The sequence below is a fragment of the Carettochelys insculpta genome, chromosome 5 (genome assembly GCF_033958435.1).
Source record: "Carettochelys insculpta isolate YL-2023 chromosome 5, ASM3395843v1, whole genome shotgun sequence".
NCBI classification, from domain to species: domain Eukaryota; kingdom Metazoa; phylum Chordata; order Testudines; family Carettochelyidae; genus Carettochelys; species Carettochelys insculpta.
In genome coordinates, this window is record NC_134141.1 from 85,532,302 (window position 1) to 85,556,002 (window position 23,701).

The 23,701-nt window shown below is 43.5% G+C and overlaps 1 protein-coding gene across 1 annotated transcript in view; it reads left to right on the forward strand.

Annotated features, from left to right (window-relative positions):
* Window positions 1–23,701, forward strand: part of POLK (DNA polymerase kappa) — a 95,678-nt gene that overhangs the window by 23,913 nt on the left and 48,064 nt on the right. The window contains exons 6-12 of the mRNA XM_074995438.1: window positions 2,452–2,605; window positions 10,149–10,400; window positions 14,405–14,529; window positions 14,728–14,894; window positions 16,822–16,854; window positions 20,624–20,720; window positions 21,469–21,640. Of these exons, the coding sequence (XP_074851539.1) occupies window positions 2,452–2,605; window positions 10,149–10,400; window positions 14,405–14,529; window positions 14,728–14,894; window positions 16,822–16,854; window positions 20,624–20,720; window positions 21,469–21,640 (1,000 nt within the window). The remainder of the gene's footprint in view (window positions 1–2,451; window positions 2,606–10,148; window positions 10,401–14,404; window positions 14,530–14,727; window positions 14,895–16,821; window positions 16,855–20,623; window positions 20,721–21,468; window positions 21,641–23,701) is intronic.

The window sequence follows — 23,701 nt, forward strand, 5'->3', positions numbered from 1 at the left end:
CAGGTGGCCAAAGCCCACAGGTAAGTGAAAATAATGGAGACCTGGGAGATAGGTCAGAAATAGAGGGAGCGTGGACTATTATGGCAGAGATATATGAGGGCCAAGATGGAACTGGGGAGTAAAATCAAACCAGTATTTAAATTATCTGCATACAAATGAAATAAGTATGGGGAATGAGCAGGAAGAACTTGAAATATTACTAAATATATATTAAAAACATGTATACTTGAACTGAGATTGAGATGAACATAAAGAGACTTGTTGAGAGTCTCTGGGTAAGGTTAAGAGATGTAGAAAGCAGGGAAGACGTTATGGTAGGGGTCTACTTCAGACCACCTAACCAGGAACAAGAGGTGAATGAGGCTTTTTTAAAACAACTAACAAAATCATCCAAAGCACAGAACTTGGTGGGAATGGAGGATTTCAACTATCCAGCCATCTGTTGGGAAAAGGACACTGCAGGGCACAGATTGTCCAACAAGTTCTTGGAATACATTGGAGACAGTTTTTTTTTTTTATTTTAGCAGGTAGAGAAAGCTACTGAGAGGAAGCTATTGTAGATTTGATTTTAACAAGTAGGGAGGAACTGGTTGAGAATTGGAATGTGGCAGCCAGCTTGGGTGGAAGTTATGAAATGGTAAGAGTTCATGATTCTAAGAAGTGGTAGAAGGGAGAACAGCAAAACACAGACAATGGATTTCAGAAAGGCAGACTTTAGTAGACTCAGAGCTGGTAGGTAATGTCCCATGGAAAGCAAGACTAAGGGTATGTCTGTACTTACTGGAGTTCGATTTTACATGTCTGCTAAATTGCGTAAGTTAATTTGAGATAGGGCTATAATGTAGCCCTCGCCTAGGTGTGTTTGTTTAGAATGAACTGGATTTTTTTTAGCTTGTAATCAAGACTTCAGGACATGGATGTAGTCTTGTATTGCAGTTTATCTATAAGATAAGGATAAAATACTTGAAGGTTTGTATATTTTTGGTGTTTCAGATGTTCTTGCCCTTAAACATTTCTATTGAGAGCATTTGATCAAATGAGGTCAAACTCCCCATATACAAATTGGTGCACTTCCATTGAGCCCACAGAGCAGGTGGAAGGAAATAGTATCATTCCCATTATGCAGATAAAGAACTGAGGTAGTCTCCAGACCTATTTAGGGCCTGATGTTTTATCCAGTGAAATCAATGGCAAATCTTCGATTGACTTCAGGGCTGTAAAATTAGGCCCTTAGGCTTTCGTCCCTTCGTGAAAATTTTCATTTCTTATTGTGGTTGCTTTTATTATATTTATACCATATTTGCACAGAACTGGATTGAAAATAGCAAATTGTTTTCACATTAGCAATCAAAACCTGTTGGAAAGTCACTTAGTCACTTTCAAGAAGAGGAATAACCCAGGACTTTTCTTGAAGATTTGAATTGCAAAATTTTACTCAAATTCTCATTTTACAGTGAAAACTAAGCAATTAAAACTAAAAAGTAGATGCCAACATTTTATTTTGAGCATTTATTGTAAGATGTTGCTATTTGCATTTCAGAATATCTTCAAATATTTAAAGACATGACCACTGTGAATGGTTTGTGGAGATGAAGCTCTGATAGACATAAATGGGTGTGAAGGTCATATCAGTTAAATAGAAAATGTTTTTAATACAAGGAAATGGTATTATCAGATTGAAAAATAGTACTTTTGCACATGTGTAAGGAAAAACATATTTCATGTATTGGTGTGGTCATAGCAATGATTATAACTTCTCAGATACAAGAAACTACAACTTTTAAGAATTAGACCAAAAGAACTGCAGTATGTAAATCAAAGTGAATTGTATGATGATTGGCAAGGCTATAACTTGCATTAAGCACCACCCATTGTTGTCAACTATATTAAAATACCCTCTAGCTGTCAGCGACAATTGATTTTTCCTATAGGTAAAGCTTTTTTCTGTAAGGAAACCAGTTTTTCATATTTTAAATTATATATATTTTGTCCTTCAGATATCAATGCAAATCACAGTACAGAATGAAAAACTGAATTACATCACATACACATCCCAAATTTTGGATAAACTCATAAACCACCTGATTTTTTTTTCACATGGTTACTACAAAGTCATTGTGAACCTAATGGTGTGAGAATGTTTAACTAGTTAACCACATATCTCACAGTAACCTGGTCAGTAAAATATGCATTGCTCAGAAAGGCTGTTCTTTGTTTTAGTTTGTAATAATGACTGACTTCTTGCTGCTTTAAAATGACAAACAGATATTGTATAAATTTGCCGTGTCAATTTGTTACTTCATACATACTTACAGGAATGGTACTGATTATCCGATCATAATAAATGTTCAAAGTATGCATGCTATTGCAAAAGTAGGTATTGCATTTTAATGCACACCAACATGTTTTGCTCTTGTAGCACAACTTTAAACTTTCTGTGTGTTTATCAAGGTTAGAGAAATACTGGCTGAATATGATCCTAGTTTTATGCCTGTTGGCCTAGATGAAGCCTACTTGAACATAACGGAGTACTTAGAGGAAAGACAGAACTGGCCTGAAGATAAAAGAAGTTACACTATCAAAAGAGAAAACACTGCAAAAAATGGTAACCAAATTATAAAATATTATAGATACTTGTTTTGCAAGTTAGTATAGTAAATTTGAAATTTTTATATGTGAGCATTGATTTATGGTTGTGTAGAATAGTCAGTTCTTCTTCGAGTGTCCCCGTGGGTGCTCCACAATAGGTGTCGGGCTTGCCCGGCGCCGCAGATCGGATCTTCCAAGCAGTTTCTGCCGGACCGCGCATGCGCCGGCACGCACCGCTCCCTTGCGCGCTCCTGGCCATGTGCGCGATCCGGTCCCCGCCAGTTCCTCTTAACCGCCGTTGGCTGCAGACGGAATCCAAACTAGGCTAAGGCCAAGTAGCGTATTCAATGACTTTAACTGTTTTTCTTTAAAGTTTTTTCAAGTACTTAGGCTACTGCAAGTTAGCCGGTTGTTATTTTTAAAAAAAAAAAACAAAAAAAAAACAACAAACAAATTACAAGCGGGACAGCTTCAATCCAGTCCCAGTAACAAGCGCCGGAGGCCAGGAGCATAGGGCCATCAGCCCTCCTGCTGCGGCAGGCCATCAGAAGGGGAAAACAGCACAGAGAAGGTGCTAAGTACCCGTTTTAACAACTGAAAGACTCACCAACAATGTCGTCTTCAGGATTTAAAAAATGTGAGTCCTGCCGAGAGGCGATGCCAGCGTCCGATGGGCACAGTCTATGCATAAGGTGCCTTGGGGAGTCCCATGTTGCACAGAAATGCTCCTTCTGTGCTAAATTAACAGCCAGAGCAAGGAGAGACAGGGAGATGCGGCTTAAAATGGTGCTTTTCGACAAGGCCCTCCAGCCAGACGTGCCGGAGCGGCCGCAGCAGGAGGGACCCTCCGGGGCCCATAAAAGGAAAGCTGCCTCCCTCACCCCATCAGCGCAAAAACGGAGGAAAGCCTCCCCAGCCCGATCCCAGCCGGCAGCAACAGCGAGCGGGACGGGAGGAGCGCGCAGCCCCCAGCCGCAGCAACAGCTGATCGGCGGCGGCACGGAGAGCCACGTGGAAGCGGCTCAGCCTCCGATAATCAGCCAGCCGCCCCGCACCACAGGCAGGGCGGCGGCTAAACAAGCGCCGGTACCGGCGGCACCGCAGGCAGCGGCACCAACCCCCGGGGAACCGGCGGTGCAGAGAGCGCAGGCACGCAGCTTGCAGGCACCGGAGGACACCGCCCGTGCGGCACCGCCCTCGAGCGTGCCGAGCACGGTGCGGACGGAGCCGGGATCCCCTGTACGTCAGGGGGCGGAGTTACCCCCTCAAGGGAGGGGGAAGGCTGCACACAAGAGGAGGCATTGCAGCCCCTCTCCGCACAGGGCTGTGGAGTTGCTTTCTCACAGCCCTCCGCTTATGTTGCAGACTCCAACCAGAAGGCAGGGGTCCCCCCTAGCCTACCCGGAGCCCCCTTCTCCATTTTTGCAACCAGCCTCACCCTGGCTGGGACCACCTTCACCCTTCCTGGGGTTTGAACCGCTGGACTATTATGCAAAATCGCTCTCTCCAGTGTCTCGACGATCTCCCTCCCCCAGACGCAGAGGGTAAGCACCAAGGGAGTGGTCTAGGTCACCTTCCCAAGAACAGTGCCTATACTGCCATGGTCGCCCCTACCACGCGGGGCATAGACACCATCGGCAATCTACTAGGGAAAGATCCCCACAGACGATCTCGTACCCCCGAGGGCAATCGCAACCAGGGACAGAGACTCAAGCATCTCAGGGGGGACTGGTTATGGAACCTCGAGATTTTCCCTCGCAAACCTCTAGTGAGAGGGTGTACCATCACCAGCAGGAACCGGAAGGGTCCAGAGAGACGTACCCCAGCGGTTCCTCGCTCTGCTCCCCGGACGAGGCTACGGCCCCGGGGGACGTCCATCCTCCGGACGATCTCAAACAGTTTCAAGAGCTGTTTAAGAGGGTGGCCTTCACGCAAGGCATCCAGACAGCAGAGGTGCAAGAGAAACACCATAAGCTCCTCAAAAATTTGAGACCTCCGGCCTCCTCCAGAGTAGCAATACCGCTTGATGAAGCGATCTTAGAGTCCGCCACTACGATATGGCAGACCCCTGCGACTATTCCGCCTGTCCAAAAGAGAGCGGATAAGAAATACTTCGTGCCGGCGAAGGGCATGGAGTTCCTGTTCAGCCACCCACAGCCAAATTCCTTGGTGGTGGAGTCGTCGCAACAAAGATCAAAGACATCTCAATTCAGGACAGGGGGAACAGACAAAGATGCCAAGAAGCTAGAGCTGTTCGGCAGAAAGGTCTACTCCTCCTCCACCTTAACGTTGCGAATGGCAAATTACTCAGCGCACTTAGCGAACCATAATTTCGACATCTATTCCAGGTTAATCTCCCTCATGGACTCGCTTCCAGAGGACAAAAAGCCGGTGCTCAAGGCCATAGTGCAAGAAGGCTACGCGGCCTCGAGGACGGGAGTTCAGATCACCCTGGACGTTGCGGACACAGCAGCACGTTCCACGGCAACGGCAGTGGTGATGCAAAGGGAGTCCTGGCTCCAGACTTCGGGTATACCAAGGGATCTGCAGGCAAAGATAGTTGACCTTCCCTTCGACTCGCAGAAGCTGTTTGCTGAATCAACTGACTCGGTCCTTCATTCCAGTAAAGATTCAAGACCCACACTCAAGACCCTGGGGATTTACACCCCTCCTTACACAAAGAAAAGGTACTACCCTCAACAAAGACGGTACCAGTACCAGCAACAGCGCCCCCAGTACCACAGGGGTTACAAGCAAGGGCGACATCAACACCACCAGCAGTACAGAACTCCCAGGCGACGTTCACAACAGAGCCGTGCGTCCTCAGGGCGGGGCCAAAGGCCACAAGTTTGACATACAGATCCAGGGCTGCGCCATCACTACCATCGCACAAGGTCATCCGAAGCGACTATTCCACCATCGCCTCCGACCATTCTACAACCAGTGGCAAAGGATCACCACAGACAAATGGGTGCTGGAGATCATAGCCACGGGGTACGCCATCCCCTTCCAGTAGCTCCCACCGTCACGACCTCCACCCAAGCCCCACCTCCAGGAGGCCTCCCATGTAGCGAGGCTCAGGCAGGAGGTGGACCATCTCATGCTCATAGGGGCAGTGGAAAGAGTACCGGAGCAACTGCAAGGGAAAGGGTTCTACTCCAGGTACTTCCTTACGGAGAAAAAGACAGGAGGCTGGAGGCCCATCTTAGACCTTTGCGGCCTCAACTGGTACCTGCGCAAGCAACGTTTTCGGATGATCACAATCGCCTCCGTCCTTACAGCACTGGACGATGGAGACTGGTTCGCAGCCCTCGATTTACAAGACGCGTACTTCCACATAACTATCCATCCGGCTCACCGGCGATTCCTCCGGTTCATGGTAGGCAACGAACACTTCCAATACAAGGTCCTACCGTTTGGCCTCTCCTCAGCCCCCAGAGTCTTCACCAAGACCTTGGCAGTGGTGTCAGCCTACCTGCACAGACAGGGGGTATTTATTTTCCCGTATCTGGACAACTGCCTGCTCAAAGGGGCCTCGGAGGGGGAGGTTCTGCGCATGATACGCATCACAGCAAACACGTTCTCTTCACTCGGCCTGGTTATCAATCTGGCAAAATCAAAAATAGACCCCACACAGGACATAGAGTTCATAGGGGCTCGCATAAACTCGGTTACAGCGAGAGTATATCTACCAGAGGCTCGCTTTCGGGCCATCGGCTCCCTCGTGCAGGTCATCACCTTCAGCCCTACGGTGCCGGTCTTGACGTGCTTACAGCTGCTGGGCCACATGGCAGCGGCGACGTTCGTAGTACAGAACGCCAGGTTACACATGCGCAGCATGCAGCACTGGCTGGCGAGTGTATACAAACCGGCAGTACACACCGTTCACAGGGTGGTGTCGCCCACAGCGGGGGTGCGCAAATCCCTGCAATGGTGGGTAAACCCCAGGAACCTGCTAACAGGGGTACCCTTCCACCAGCCGCAGATATCGGTTTTTCTCACTACAGATGCCTCCCTCATAGGGTGGGGAGCGCACATGGGCGAAGAGGTGACTCAAGGACTGTGGTCACCCACGGAACAGTCACTACACATAAATATACTGGAGCTCAGAGCAGTGTTCAACGCCTGTAGACACTTTCGAGACCATATACAAGGCAAAGTCGTTGGGATCAGTACAGACAATACCTCCACCATGTTTTATATAAACAGGCAAGGAGGAGCTCGATCCCATGCCTTATGCGCGGAAGCAGTCCGCTTATGGAACTGGTGCATCGCCAACAATATACTCTTGAAAGCCTCATACTTGCCAGGTGCGCACAATGTGAAGGCAGACCAGCTGAGCAGGCGTTTTGCACTCACACACGAGTGGCAGATCCGTCCCGATCTGCTACGGCCGATCTTCCACGCATGGGGTTTTCCCCAGATAGACCTGTTTGCCACTCAGCACAACAAGAAGTGCCCACGATTCTGCTCCAGGGCAGGACTGGGATGGGGGTCCCTGGGGGACGCATTCGCGATCCCGTGGAGGGGCCCCCTGCTTTATGCGTTTCCTCCCACAGTGCTGATCCACAAAGTCTTGCAGAAAGCCAGGAGGGAAAGGGCCCGGATGATCCTGGTAGTCCCAACGTGGGATCGACGACAGTGGTTCCCCCTACTCCTGCGCATGTCGGACCGTCCACCGATGCCTCTTCCGGTGGCGCCGGATCTGCTCACGCAAGCCCAGGGGTCCATAGTGCACCCGCACCCCCAAAGCCTGCGACTGCAAGCGTGGTTAATCCATGGCTCAGCTCCCTAGAGAGCACATGCACAGTGGAAGTACAGCAAGTCCTAGAAAGTAGCAGGAGGACTTCCACCAGGAAGACCTACAAGCAGAAATGGACTCGCTTCACGGCTTGGTGTTCTACCAAACAGCTGGCCCCCCTTTTGGTGCCTATACCTACAATACTAGAGTATTTACTGGACCTCGAGAGGAGGATTCTTGCTATCCTCGTTGAAGGTCCACCTTGCCACCATCTCGGCGTTCAGACACGACGAGGAAGGGCACACGGTGTTCGCCCACTCTATGGTTACCGGGTTCCTCAAAGGGTTGGTAAACCTATACCCCCCTCGGAAACCGATTCCACCTTCGTGGAACTTGGACCTGGTGCTTACCATGCTAATGGGACCACCGTTCGAGCCCTTGGCCACGGTCCCTCTCCACCTCCTTACAGTAAAAACGACCTTTCTTCTTGCAATTATGTCAGCTCGTAGGGTGAGCGAGCTCGCGGCAGTCATGGCAACGCCACCCTGCACTGTTTTTTCCAAGGAGACGGTAACCATACGGCTGCATCCAGCCTTTGTTCCCAAAGTTTCTTCCGAGTTTCACATTAACGAACCTATTGTTCTACCCTCGTTTTATCCAAAGGCTCATAACTCCAACGAAGAGGCGCGCCTACACCTCCTGGACGTGAGGAGGGCGCTAGCCTTCTACGTAGACAGGACCAAGTCCTTCCAGAAAACGGATAGACTCCTAGTCTCCCTCGCTCCCAAGTCGAAAGGAGAAGGTCTCCTCGCAGAGAATCTCAAAGCACATTGTATCCTGCATAAAAGTGTGCTACGAGCTCAAAAAGACTCCTTTATCGGCCACTCCCATGGCTCATTCCACTAGGGCGGTGGTGGCATCAACAGCCTTTTTCAAGGGCGTTGCGTTAAAAGACATTTGCAGAGCGGCGACCTGGTCATCCTACGACACCTTCGCCAAACATTACGCCCTTCACAGGGTATTCCAAGAGGATACCCGTCTCTCTACAGCGGTCCTCTCGGGGACAAGCTGCACATAATCCGATTACCCACCTCCTATCTTGGGTTACTGCTGGGTAGTCACCTATTGTGGAGCACCCACGGGGACACTCGAAGAAGAAAGACAGGTTACTCACCGTAGTAACAGTGGTTCTTCGAGATGTGTCCCCATGGGTGCTCCACTGCCCGCCCATCCTCCCCGCTTCGGATCTGTGTTAGTGTTTTGCAGGGGCACCCGAGGCGGTTGGTCGAGGAACTGGCGGGGACCGGATCGCGCACATGGCCAGGAGCGCGCAAGCGAGCGGCGCGCGCCGGCGCATGCGCGGTCCAGCTGAAACTGCTTGGAAGATCCGATCTGCGGCGCCGGGCAAGCCCGACACCTATTGTGGAGCACCCACGGGGACACATCTCGAAGAACCACCGTTACTACGGTGAGTAACTTCTCTTTCTGAAATCGAAACAAATCTTTTTCTCATTATAGAGGATCTCACTCTCTGAATAAGTCTTTTGTAGTATACTGCGATCAGCCCCATAATATGTAAGCCATAATTTCATTTTAGAAGTGTTGGGAAACTGTGCTGCAAAGACAAGCTCCATTAAAATGCGTTACAAGAATGAAAATGCTTAAGAAATGAACTCTTTAAAGAATTATTAAGATGATTACACCTGGTCTTGTTGTTGGAATATGGAAAGGCAGAAATTCTCACAGCTGGATCTACCTTTGAGGATATTAAAAAGTTTTGTGGGGAAAATCTTGTGCCAGTTATTGACCATATACAAACGCCATCATTTTTATATCTCAGCGTTTGAACCTTGTTCTTTCCATTTTTTAACTCATTAGCTTTCTTTTTTTAACAAATCTGTTAGCTGTTCCAAATATGGTAGCAATTTCCATATTACCTAAATACTATAACCTTGTTTGGTTTTTTATCTTCCCTGCTTTGGTCTTTTTGGAAGCTGCACTGCAGAGTCTGTACTAGATTTCCTGTGGTTGAGTATAGCTAGAAGATCTTGGATTGAGCTGATCAGAAATTTTCAATGGAATGTTATTCAGTTAAAAAATGCAAAGCTACATGTTCTGCATGAATGCATGTCTTTTTACAAATCTTGCAGTGACAACTCCTCAGTAGCCCAGGTTACTAAGGCTTCCAGTCTCCAGTTTCCTCAGCAGCTCATATTCCAAGAATTTGGGAACCTTAGTTCATAAGCTCCTTGGTTCTCTGGCAACCTGCCTGGCACTACAAACCTGGGGCTCCCTGGTAGCTCAGCAAGTGATATGCCCAGAATTCTGGGAAGCTCTGACTGCTGGGAGCCCTTGGAAACTGAATTCTGTGGCTGCGGCAGAGCCAGAGCTTCTAGCCACTCTTTTGGAAACACCAGAATATTCCGAATGACAGAGAGTATTTCAGTGTTTCTGAAACAAAATATTGCAAAATTTCACTTCGATGAAAAAATTACAGGGTTTTAACATTTTAATTGCAATTTGGGACAAAAAAGAATTCCAAAAATCTGTTTGTTTCCCACCAAAGTGAAATTCAATTTCCTGGCCAAATCTAATCTCAGGCCAATCTTGAGTTGTATTGGGAATAAGGTGGTTATAACTTTTTTTAAAATAGGGAATTGAAATTATTATAGCTACATAATGACTTGATCTTTGCAAATGGGAAAAAGTAAAATACTATACCAGCTTCTGCCAGCAGCTGTGTAGAGGAATCAATTCAGAAATATACATTGCTTTTTTAGGGATGAGTTACACTTCTGTGTACCTCTTTATAATGTAGGTGAACATGACATAACTGCACCTGACGAACTAGAGTTGAATGAAGATGGACACTCAGCTTCACCAATATTGTTTGAAGACAGTATTTCTATAACAGAGGAACAGCCTGTTGCTACTTCCCATCTGTACACTGAGGAACAGAGAGATCTAGAACTAGCACTTAATGTGGTAGTCTTTGGAACGTCAGCTGAAGAAGTTGTAAAGGAAATTCGCTTTCGGATTGAGCAGAAAACTGGACTGACTGCCAGTGCAGGTGCACATATATACATAAATAGTAATATTTTGAATGTTTGAATGTTTCACCCGAGAGCTAAAAGTGCATTTACAAGTATTAAAAATTTTCCTTCACTCACCTCTTTCATGTTAAGGCAGTATATATACCCCATTTGTAGATATATAAACTGAGCCAGAAAATTTGTGATTTGGTGAAGAGCACACAAGAAATCTTTTCTAGAGTCAAGAATAGAACCCAATCCTGTGCTTTATTTATCCACAAGAAATCTTCCTTTTTAATGAATTGCTGTTGCTGGCATTGTATACTTTTGGCCAATGATAGCAGTCGCATCATCCTTTTGCCTCCTGACTTCCTTTTCAATCATAACTCTTCTGCTAATGTGGAAGAGGAGCTCTTTTGACAAAGGTACAAGTCATACGTCTCTAGACCAATGCATTTAAATCTTGTGCTACTGATTTTGAAAATTTTTGATCAAAGATAGATTTAGCATTAGAATGTTGTAGTTGATACTAGTTAGAATAAAGGCGTGTTAGCAGAGGTTTGGGGAGGAACATGTTCAAAACTTGTCCATCCTGTGCTTTGCTTGAGCTAGTTTTAATGTCCCACTTCCCTGGGTGCTAACTACACTGACATGTTAAAAAGTAAGTTTACTAGATGGTAGTATTTACTTGTGAAGGCAGTGCCAGTGTTAGATTTATACTGATCATAATTGTCCAACTGACCTGTCACCTATGATATCCTGTCTGACTCACCACTATTAGGCTGCACCTGAGATTAAATTCCCAAACTGCATTCAGCACATTAGTTCAAACAGATGTTTGTTTGAACTCTTAATAAATTGGTGATCTGTGTAAAGAAATTATCAGAGCCTGCGGAGCTTGGAGCACAGATTTAGGAATTAAGCGTGGGGCAGACAGAAGGTAGGAAACGGAAATGTCATGTGTAAGCATGGACAGAAGAAAGTAGTGGATGGGGCAGAGCTGAATGAGACCCAACATGTTACTTCATATAAGGTACTGCAAAACTCAGGCAGCACTACTTGACTGTTTAAAAAAAAAATAAAAAACCCACTTAGTTCATTTCTCTAAAATTTCGTCCTCTTCTGGATGAGTCACTGTTTAGAATAAGGATGTGGACCTCTTAAGGATGCCAGGGATTTGATTAACAAAAGTGAGAAGTGATTACTGTTTAATAATCTGACAGTCAAGAAGGCTAATTAGACAGCCTTACACAGCTGTTATTTCAAAATAACTTTGCTAGCGTCTTCACAATTCTGGCTTATTTTGAAATAGGTAAACTAAATGGCTACATCTACACTATCCCAAAACTTCGAAATGGCCATGCAAATGGCCATTTCGAAGTTTATTAATGAAGTTTACTAATGAATACATATTCAGCGCCTCATTAGCATGCGGGTGGCTGCAGCACTTTGAAATTGACGCGGCTTGCCACCGCGGTTCATCCAGACGGGGCTCCCTTTCGAAGTTTTGGGATAGTGTAGACACGGCCAATTGCATGAAAAATAGCACCTTTTTCAAAATAGGGATTGTTTAGACAGGGAATAGAGCCTATTTGAAAATAAGCCATAGTGTGTCTAATGGCTCTATTTTGAAATAGACTCTATTGTGTGTAGCTGCTGTATTTTGAAAAGCTAAACACTTTTACAAAAATGCATTTTGGATGTAGCAGGGTTATTTCGAATCTCTTCTGGAATAGATTGTTTTGGAATAAGTGCTATGTAGACATACTCCTAGTGAACAGTGATATACAGAATGATACCTAGCACCACCAGGAATAAAAGATAACTGTAAACAACAGTCAGTCTTCAAATTATCAAGGTTATGGAGAAGAATCACTCTGTTTGCATCTGCTGTTCACCTTTTAGTATCAATAGAGTTCGCCTGTAAAGACCCGGTCATTGTGTGTGATGATTTGAGGCTCTGTCAGTATAATTAATGACTTCTGATTGATATAGCAGTTTTTCAAAATATGATTTTATAGTATCATGATTGTCTGTATGTATGTGGATCCACCATTGCTGATGGGTCCTCTATCATGGACAGGGGGGAATGCTGAAGTTAAGTAACAGTACTTTTCCACCAAAAGTTATGTTAAAGAGCATCAGGGCAGCCTTAAAAACCAGTGCTGTTATCTGGTTCTACAGTCGGAGAAGGTAGGAACAAAAGAAAGTTACCCAAAAGATAGAACATAGGAAATTTTTAGGGAGGGAGAGTTAAATAGCAAGTCATAGAAGGAACAGAAGAGGAAGGAGATAGAAAAAGAAAATCTGAGTCAGATGAAAGTAAGATTTCCCAAGCTGGGGAAGATTCTGAGAAACCACCTAGCATGTAATACCCTTCATGAGACCTGGACTGCATGCCTGTTTGTCTGGACACACAAGGGAATAATGAGCTAGGAATTGGCATTGTGGTTAAATGTTTGTAGGATATGTGCTCTTCTGTGCAAAATGTGACTAAGTAAAAGAGGAATGAGATAATAAACGGGTCAGCAACCTTTCCGAGGCAGAGTGCTGAAATTTGACCTTTTGAACTCTGTGTACAGTCTGAGTGTTGGTGATACTTTTAAAGTCATTAATAGTCCTATTTACAACTGTTTTATTAATTAGTAAATAAATAAGGATGCAGAGCTTTACTATTTAAGTGCTGGTTGGTAGCAGCAGCTATCTTTTGTTAATTCACAGGCAGCATGACTTTGAACCAACTCCTGGCTGCATGGGGGAGAAGGGGCGGGGCTGAGCTCCAGCCTCTCCTGCCAATGAAAATCAGCTCGCATGCCACTCTTGGCACCCATGCTAGGGGTTGCTAACCCCTGTAATAGACTCTGTGGAGTGTAAAAGCATAAGTTATATGCTTTACAACTGTTGTGAACTGTGTTTACTGAATTGTAACTGTAGTTTTCGGGAACTGGTATGGTTAAGAGAAGGTACCTTTGGGATCAAGTGCTAGCCCTGGGTCCTAAGGTGCAGGGAGCTCTAGTAAAGGGTAGCAGGCTGAGATTAAGGGCCAAAGCAGTGTGCCCAAGGCCAAGGGAAGAAACAGAGCTACAGCCTGCTGAGACTCTGGAACTTAAAATGTCCATGGAACCAGAGGCTTTGATTCTACTCACAGCAGTCCAGAGGATGGCTGGAAGGGAGTGCACAGCTGGAGCTGTGGCACCTTAATTACTAAACAGAGCAAAACACACACACACAAATCAATAAAAAATACAAATCACCCTTAATTATCAAGAACAAAAGGATATTCAATCTGTGAGAGATCCTTACATGATATCCATTACCATAGCACGTGAGTGAACATCTCATGAGTTTTAAAGTAATCATTTTCACAATCTCCCTGTGAGGTAGGGGAACATTATTCTCTTTTTTACAGTTGGGAGAACTGAGGCACAGAGAAGCTAAGTGACCTGCCCAGAGTAACACAGGAGGTTGGTCGTGGAGCAAAGACTTGAGCCTAAGTCTCCCATGTTCTAGGTTAATGCCCTATCATTCCTCATCATTGGTGGAGCTCTACTAAAATGTTTAGATTGCTAAATGTGTCATAACTATTTGCCATATCTTGGAATTGTAATTTATTGAAATACCTCATTTATATTTAGACCCAACTTTAACTTTGTACACCGAGCTCTCTTTAGTACCATACTAATGTGTAATCATGTATCAGGTTGTAGAAAATGTTGTGTTTAAAGAAAATTAACCCCTCATTGCTTAATTATATATGTTGCATTTATATATATTCCCTTTCATACACCTAATCTGATGTACAAATTGTACACGAGTGCTTTTGCCACTGCAACATAGCTTAAGTGAAACACAGCAGTTCTGACCTGCCTATTCTTTCAAAAAATCCTGGAGAACTGTGACAACAAAAATGGGTGAAAATCCTGTTCTACAAAAGTCATTTCCTCTTCTTTTCTTGTTTGTTTTTACACCTTTAAATCTAGGAATATTGAAGTGGAAGATTGAGACTTAACGGTTACAATATCTTTTGTGTTTTGTTTTTAAGGAATTGCTCCAAATATGATGCTAGCAAAAATGTGCAGTGATCAGAATAAGCCTAATGGACAGTACAGGATCTCCCCTGACAGGCAGTCTGTAATGGACTTCATCAAAGATCTGCCCATTAGAAAGGTCAGATTTTACTATGCACATTCTCCATATGTGATTTCAATGCTAGTGTTCCTAAACAGATAATTAAAGATCATTTCATTTTTTCAATGCCAACCTATTTCCAAAATTGCATTGGGTTGAATTATGCTGAAAGTTAAATATTAAACATTTATCCAAAGATTTCAACTTCACTGAAACACATTAATTCTTGTTCTTCAGGTGCCTGGTATAGGAAAAGTAACAGAGAAAATGTTAAAAGCTCTTGGAATTCTGACTTGCACTGAACTTTACCAGCAGAGGGCACTTCTTTCTCTTCTTTTTTCAGAAACATCTTGGCATAATTTCTTGGAAGTGTCGCTTGGTTTGGGTTCAACGGATTTGGAAAAGTATGTCTTGACATATGTTTTACTATGTTTACTTTTAAGCTTTGTTAAATATTTCCACAAGTGTGTTACTTATCTTACACATTGTGGATGTTAGATTTGAGGGTTTGACATTTAAAATATCTATCAAGTAAGCATGAATAGTATTTATAAAAATTGTGACTGTTAGTAATATTTTACACAGAACATCTGATTTCTTATTGTACCAAATATTCACTTAGAAAGCATACACTTTTTTAAAAAGCATAGGATTTGTTACTGTATGGTCCCTCTGAGTACACAAAACAGCTTATAAAGTTTATAGAAATGAAAATCCTAGCCTGGTTTATGAAATCTAAATGGTCTGCCAAACAAAGCTCTATCCATATGTAAGGCCCTGGATTGTCAGCAGGAGGGAATGAGCCTGTGACCTTAGAGGGCTAAAGCCATGTCCTCAGCCCCATGAGCTAAAAGCCAGCTGCCTCTTAGCTAAGGTTGTAGAACAAAGATTTCAGTATCCCTTGTCAGTGGTCTCAGTGCTTCTGGGGTTACCCATACATGTTTACCAAGAAATGATGAGTGCCTAGTTTGAGCATGTGTTGTTTAGAATAAACTCATAAGTACTAAAATAGATGACAAGGAATGTTGTATGTATAATAAAATAAACCCTGTTTAGGCTATTATAGTTATTTAGCTTAATCGAAGTAGTAATAATGTCAGATCTTAAGCTGGTGTAAACTGTCACAGTTCCATTCACTTAAATTGACTACACCAGTTGCACATCTGTCCCTAGTTTCTATCACCTAGTAAACTATCACCACATGCCCTGCCTTAAGTGCAAATATGCAACTTCCCATCCCTCTAAAACCACAACTGAATATTTTGTCGTGCTGCTTATGTTTAATAGCCAAGAGCCCTAGTTAAAGATTCTGAAACCCTTTTGTTTTAATCCTGTCATGCTCTTGCTTTTCGCTAGCATTGTCAGAAGCTGGTGAGGGTATGTTTTCACTGAAAGAGGGATGGTGGGGAGCTTGTGACAGGCCTTAGAGCCTGGATCAACTGATTCAGGCTCACAGAGCTCCAGTTACAGGGCTTAAAAAGACCACTGTAGACATGCTCTCTTAGGCTGGAATGCAGACACCGTGGCAGTCCTCTCTCGCATGCATGAAATCAAGCCCTGGAGGATGAACCCTGAATGGCTTAATCTTCCACGGTAGCATAGATTAAGCCTTAGTGCCACTACCTCAGATAGTGAACCACACCCAGTAAATGTGAGGGTTATGCTAACTCAAAAGAAGTTTGAATTTATGGTAAATATCCCTGAGACATCCTAGATAATTATCCTTTTTTTGAGAGAGAGCTAATTCGATGTTTCTAAGCCAAGCAAAACCAAGCCAATATATTTAAAAAAAAAAATCATGAAAGCACACTGGTTTATACTACATATAATAGAAGGTGCACAAGTCCAATTTAAAAAATAAAACTTTTCAGGTCACTTTGAAAATGGATGAAAGTCTGATTGAAATGGAAAGAGGATTTTTTTTCTTTAAAAAATAAGACTAATATATTCATGGATTTTAGTGGAAGCAATTAGTGAGGCAAGAGAATGGAAGAGCTGCATGTAAAGTATAGTTTTTAAAGCCCTTCTGGTCACTAATGGGTATGGCTGACCCATAGTGCAAATTGTTAATTGTATTAACAGCCATTACTAATGTACAGTTTCTTATTCATCTGTACTAAAATCAATTTTAAGAGGAAGAAAAACTCCCAAGTTTCCATTTCCTTCCTTGATTTATACATGGATCTCAAAAATGTTAACATTCAAATCCCATAGAAAATATTACAATTATATACTGAAATCTTCTTGGTTAACTCTGAAGGGGTTATTAAAAAATTAAAAATTCTGTATGAAAGTGACTGAAGTTCTTAAAAACAATTTTCTTTTTCAAAGATATGGAGAAAGAAAAAGTATGAGCATTGAAAGGTACGTATGATAATATTCATGTTTTTAAAAAACAATTACCTTAATCACTAATTTAACTGAAACAAATCAGTGTCAAATAATATAGTTATCACATTTGACTTGTTGCCTGATCTACTGATTGTATTAATTATATTGAGTACTTACTAATTGCCCATTAACCTTATGAAGCTTGGTAGGTTCTTGTCCCAAGATCAAGCCCACTGGTATAATACTCATATGTTCAGGTGAGAAGTTTGATGTGCACAGTTCCAACACACATACTTAGGAAAAGCCTTTTGAATTTTCAGTAGTTTTATTAGAAAATCAGTAAAGTCACAAATACTCCAACACAGCAAGGTAGGTAAAGATAATACAGATGTTCAGGAGCACATTCTTTATACTCTCACCATCCCTTCCAAAAGTACCCAAATTGCTGGTTGACACCATCACCATCATTTCCAATAGTCATCATGCTGGCATCTCTCAGGCACACCGACTGAGATATAATATTATAATGTGTTGCAGTGACTCCCCTAGGCCTAATGCATATTCAGGTGTTTCTTCCATCTTCCTTATTTGTTGTTCCCTCACCCTATTAACGTTGGAGCCCTCTTCTTCCGTACGTTACCAGTCTATTTACTTCAAGCTTATTAGCATATATGTCAGTCCGTTACCATGGCACACTTGTGGTCAGACATCTGCTGATGTTCCTAATTCAAAATATCCCAAGCTAGTATAAACTAGCATCTTGTCAGCAGTTCACTCATTTCAGCATTATTTCTTGTGATATCTCATGATCTAGGGTTTCTCCTGGTTACCGGCTTATGCTAAAGCATTTGAACCTTATGACTTGTTAGCTAAGCTATTAGGCTTTGCAGGCTGACTACATTGCTCCCTTAACTTATACCAAGGCTTTATCTAGCAAATACATAAACCTATAGGGTATAGAGTAACCACCAAATGCAAAGACATTAGCTAGTATAACCTTTAAGTGTTAGTTGATATTTCATGTATACAGGACAACTAGCTTTATGTTTAGTAACTTCACTACATAAGAGTCAAACTTCCTGTTCTTACCTTCAGAGACCTGCATAGCTCTTCTGCTGTCTTTTTTCATTAACCTTCCATTCCCTCTGATTGCTTTAAATGAGAAAAAGGCATCGCTTTTCTTAGGACATCATCTAGGGTGAAAGTGTGGGGCTTCTGACATTACCTAAGAAATAATGGGGGGACAGTTATGTAAACAGCAGTGTAAGCAGCTATTTGTATGTATAGATATGAAGGTATGTATAAGCTGATCTTGTGCTCCAGTGGAGCATCTAAATTATTTACTTTTTGGCCCAACTGTTCTGATTATACTTTAAAAGAATATCTTTTGCCTTACAAAAGGTATACCATCAGCAGCAACTTTTTTCTTTTGATGCTTATGTAACATTTCCAGATGCACAGTATGGGTTTGGTGATCTTTAACATCAGCTCACAAATCATATGTGTACAGTAAACCCTTGAGACACGCACAATCAAGTTGCGCGTGTCTTGGGTTAACATGAGTGCCGCCCCGACAGGATCAGGAACCTGCTCCTGTGGGGGCAGCAGCCTGACTCTTGCTGCCCCAACAGGAGCAGTTTTCTGCTCCTGTCAGGGGTGGCAGCCACGAGTCAGGCTGCTGCCCCGACCGGAATAGTTTCCTGGTCTCCACAGTGGCAGGGAGCTGGGAACCAGGCGGCAGCCTGGCTCCTGGCTCCCCTCCACTTGCAGAGGTGGGAAACTGAGCAGGGCAGCAGCCCTGGTTAGTTTCCTGGCTCCAGGGAGCAGAGAGGAGATGGGAGCCAGTCTGCCCCTGGTTCCTGGCTCCCCTCCACTAGCTGGAGCCAGGAAACTGAACAAGGCTGCTCAGTTTCCCGTCTCTGCAAGCTGGCCCCTGGTTCCCAACTCTCTGCCACTCTGGGGGCCAGGAAACAAACCAGTCCTGTGGGGCTGGTCAGTTTCCTGGCTCCTGCAAGCCCAGGGGAGCCAGGAATGGGGCGGCAGCCTGGTTCCCATATCTCCCTGACCTGCATGAAAATTTGAGTTATGCAGCGGTTGCAGAAATGCAACTGCTGCATAACTCAAGGGTTTTCTGTATAGTTATAAAAATTGCAAAAGCAACTTTAGGTCTTGTTTCACTAGGGTATTTTGTGCCAGTGCAGATATGTGGTTATAGACACACCATCTGTGACTGTCAGTGGTGCAGCTTCCCCAGATATCTCCTGAGTCCCAAACCACACTGACTTGTATTCTCTTTAATTTTGCTAGTTTCCAAGCAAATCAGTATGACGTTTCCATCCTGATATTATCACATATCTGAATTTCAGCCATGTAGTCACAACCTTTAGCACCATTCTTAAACTTACCCTCTTCCTAACCTTCCCTCCCCACACCCCCACAATTCACTCTCTGCCCTGGACCTCACCATCTTTTTTCCAAGAGAAGACTAAGAGCTATTGGAATGTACTTGATTGGGTTAGGTAAAAGAAAGGGTCTGAGCGCAGCATTCTGCCTACCTATCCCCCTCACACTGCTACAGTTCTTGCAGCAACTTGGTGTTCCCGTTGCAGGCTGCTGCTGTGTTGGCAACATTGCAGGCCCAAACTTTAGTGTGTTCATGTTCAGTTATTTAACTGGCAGCATGCCATCATTTTGGTTTTTTGAGGAATGTGAGTTACAGCAGGGAAATGGCCATTTTTAGTATTTCGTATCACAGCCAAACCTGAACACAAATTGAAACAAAATAAGAGGGGGGTGGGGCACATGTCTTAAGCCCAGGGGCTTTCTCACTGTCAAATAGCAAAAGCCTCTTGCAAACAATGAAGGTGTAAGAGCATCATAACAGTTAGAATATTGTATAATTGAACGTATTAGACATCTGTCACCCTCTGTGATGACAAGACCAACCTTCCTTTCACGTTATCAGTGAGAGCCCAGATTCATACTGGAAAAGGCGTGTCCCTTTCCTTGGCATGGTTTAGCAAAGACAGAATTAATTTTTTGGCATCAAGATAATTTTTCCTTCTTTGATACTACTTATAACTACCATAAATTTATTTCTTAGCACCTGTGTTACAGTATTTACATCTGACACTTGGCTCTTGGAGTAATATCCTAACCCTCTCTTCCTTCTGTGCAGAGAAACTAAAATATTTTGTCTGGCTCCATAACTTCAATTAGTATTCTCCTTCTCTCTTGTAAACATTTAAGAATTCAGCAACCTAAATCTCATCCGTTTTCAAACGTTGCATGAGAAGTGTAACTGTAACACTCCATTTCTTTGCTTGGTGGGATTGGCTAACCTCTTTTGTTCTGTCATTAAATGTGCACGTGTTTCTGTTTAAGATAAATATACAGGTTGAACCTCTCTCATTCAGCTAACTCCATAATCCAGCATGATTTTAGTTGGACAGTCACTTATCGTATGTATGGCAAAGTTTCCCATGGTCCCATAAAGTTTGTTTACAGCCACTAGTCCTGGCTCCCAGTGTTCTGTGCCACTGTTTAGCTTTAATATACCCTAAATGTCATCTAAGAGCCCACTAAGCAGCGTAAGTGTTAGTAATGTTCTAGAAAATATTGACCTCCTGTAGTCTGGCATGTGTCAGGTCCTGAGGGTGCCAGATGAGAGAGGTTGAAGCTGTACCTACTGACTTTAAAAAAAATTCTCCAACCCACAAAACTTTCTTACACTGTTAAAGGATGCATAATTCCAAAATGCACATTTTGGGGGAAAATTTACCAATCTTTTGTGTTCATTTAGAACATTCAGTGAAATTAATAAAGCTGAAGAACAGTACAGCTTATGTCAAGAGCTTTGCAGAGATCTTGCTCAGGACCTGCAAAAAGGAGGACTCAAGGTATATAAATCATTCTCTTCTGTTTTTTTTAAATAACAATCAGCCTCTTTGCAGTGTCAGGTCCCACAGCTGCAAAACCCTCGGTTAGCAGCACAGCTTATTGCATTATCATGCCTTATCTTCTAGCTTCAAGAGATTGTTTTTTCGTTTTGTTTTGTTTTGTTTGTTCCTCTCTCTTTCTCTCTATACAATATTTTCCTCCCAAAACAAAAAACAGTCAAGTAGCACTTTAAAGACTAGCAAAATAGTTTATTAGGTGAGCTTTCGTGGGACAGACCCACTTCTTCAGACCATAGCCAGACCAGAACAGACTCATTATTGACTCAATATATATTGAGTCTGTTCTGGTCTGGCTATGGTCTGAAGAAGTGGGTCTGTCCCACGAAAGCTCACCTAATAAACTATTTTGCTAGTCTTTAAAGTGCTACTTGACTGTTTTTCGTTTTGATAGTGTATAGACTAGCATGGCTTCCTCTCTGTTACTTTTCCTCCCAGGTGACAGAATGATGTTATCACATCAGTCTGTCTCCTGGGGGTGGAGTTGGGGGGAGGAGCCATGGCACTGGGTGGGAGAGGGCTGTCTGCATACCTCCTCCCTGTGCCTTCCATAATTCGGATGCAGCTGTGAATCTCTCTCCCTGCTTTAATGCCGTTGTTTAGACCCTGAAGTAGACTTCAGCTAGGTGAAAAAAAGACTTCACTGTAAGACGTCTTCTGTACCAACTGTGTTTTTTTATTTGTTTTCTAGGGTAAAACTGTTACTCTGAAACTGAAGAATGTGAATTTTGAAGTAAAAACAAGGGCTTCCACTATACTCGCTGCTGTTTCTACTGAAGAAGAAATATTTGCTGTTGCTAAAGATATGCTAAGAACAGAAATTGATGGTGTTGCCCCTCACCCTTTGCGGCTCAGGCTTATGGGTAAAATGTTTCGAAACTTTTCCTTTTTTAAGCTACATTCCCAAGTCTCTCAGAGCAAGCATGCTGCATGCGTGAGACCTGGTGGCATAGTTAGATTCACCCTCCCCCCAATAATCTTGAGAGCTTCTCGGGGCAGAGCCCTGGTGAAAGTTAGAGCAGTTTTAGGGTTACTCTAGCTGGTCCTGTTGGATAGCAACTCCCAGGGAGTCACTCTACCCATGGAGATTATTTTCTCCACAACTCTTGCCTGCCCTGGAACATCCTTCTGCTAATGTTGGGGTGGCATGGGAATTCTCAGCTATGCTTCCTTAAAGCAGCTTTAAGCTTTAACCTTTGCACTTTCGGGGGAACAGTTTATGTCTCTATCATTTTTGACAGTGAAATGGTCTAAATCAGTGATGGGCAACCAAAAATAGGGAGTGGGACTCATGAATTACCTTCCTTCACCTCAGTGGGTCACGGCCCACTAAAGTTCCACCTGTGGCCCCAGGGACCTCCTGTCATCCTCACTGTCCTATGTGCCTCTTGCACACTGGAACACTGTAGCCCCACATTTCCTACTCCTCCGACTCCATCTCAGCATTTTAGGAGTGCCGCAAATCCGCTGATTTGCATTTGCAGCATTCTAGCTCTGGGAGGGAACGAGAGAGAGGAGCAGTGACAAAGCATTAATCAGCAGATTTTCGGTGCTCTTAACCTGGGAGGGAGAGGAGAGGAGGGAGTAGGATGACCAGGGCTCAAGTGCAAAAGAAGCATTCATGAGGGCTTCAAGCTGCCCACCACTGGCCTAAATGATAGTCTTATAACTTGATTGTGCTATATTTTTGTCTGAAGTAAAGATTTCTTGCTGAAATGAAGTGTATTTTTTATTCTAAGCCTAAATAATGAACTATTTATTATTTAAAAAAGTAGTGTCCCACTTTTAAAGAAAAAGTTCAAAGAATAAATATTTTAATGGAAAATTTCCTCTCAGAGATTCCAGCCAGTAGGAACAGAAGCAGACAGAACAGGATAAAATGGAGCAAATTGAGCCTATGCCTGTTCCCAGCTAGACATTTTAGAATACTCTGTGAGCCCACTGGAATCCATACAGTGCTACCTCATCACTCCTCCTCTACCACATGGTCTTTGGGAAGAATTGTAGAAAGGAGCAAGCCAGAGGCTCCAACTTCTAGCAGGAGCAGCTGAAGCAAGGAATCACTGAACACTGAGAACTTTCTGTGGTGTTGACTGGATTTTCTCTACCCTTTGCTGATTGGCTCTTTGCTCCAGCACATCCCCCCACAGTAACAGAGTGTCTGCCTCAGCTTAACTTCATATCTACCACTCTTACTCAGCTGTCCATGGTCCCCTCAACCCTATCCCATTTAATCAGCCTGCCCCCTTACTTAAATCCATCCTCCAAACTCCCTCAAAAAAACTGGAACTCTCTTCTATACCCATACTGATCACTCTGGCTCTGTCTACACTTGCATTCCTCTTTCGAAAGAGGCATCCAAATGACAGAAATCAAAAATGGAAATGAGGTGTAGATTTACATATCTGGCACCTCATGTGCATATTCTTTTGAAAGAGCTCCTTTCGAAAGAAGAAAAGCCATGTAGGCGTGGCTCCTTTAAAAGTACACCCCATCTTCGAAAGAACCCTTCTTCCCATTTTTAAAATATTTTGAAACAATATGCAAATGAGGTGCCAGATATGTAAATCTGCATTCATTTGCATTTCAGTTTCCCTCATTTGTATGCCTCTTTCGAAAGAGGAATGCAAGTGTAGACACAGCCTCTGTGCGTTAAGCCTCTTCCCCCATATCCTGTGTCTTGTAAGGTCATTAGGTAGGGATAGCTACTGTTCGTACAGTCCCTCCTAGAATCAGGCCTCATTCTCAGCTGGCCTTAAGGCACTTTTGCGGTAAACATGGTTATTAATTATTGACATCCAGGAATGAAAAACTTTAGAATTAAATTATTTTCATATGGCTACTTGAAGTTTATGGTATCACATGACATTGCATTGTGGTATTTTATGGGCACATAAATGCCAAATGAAATTGGCATCACTGTC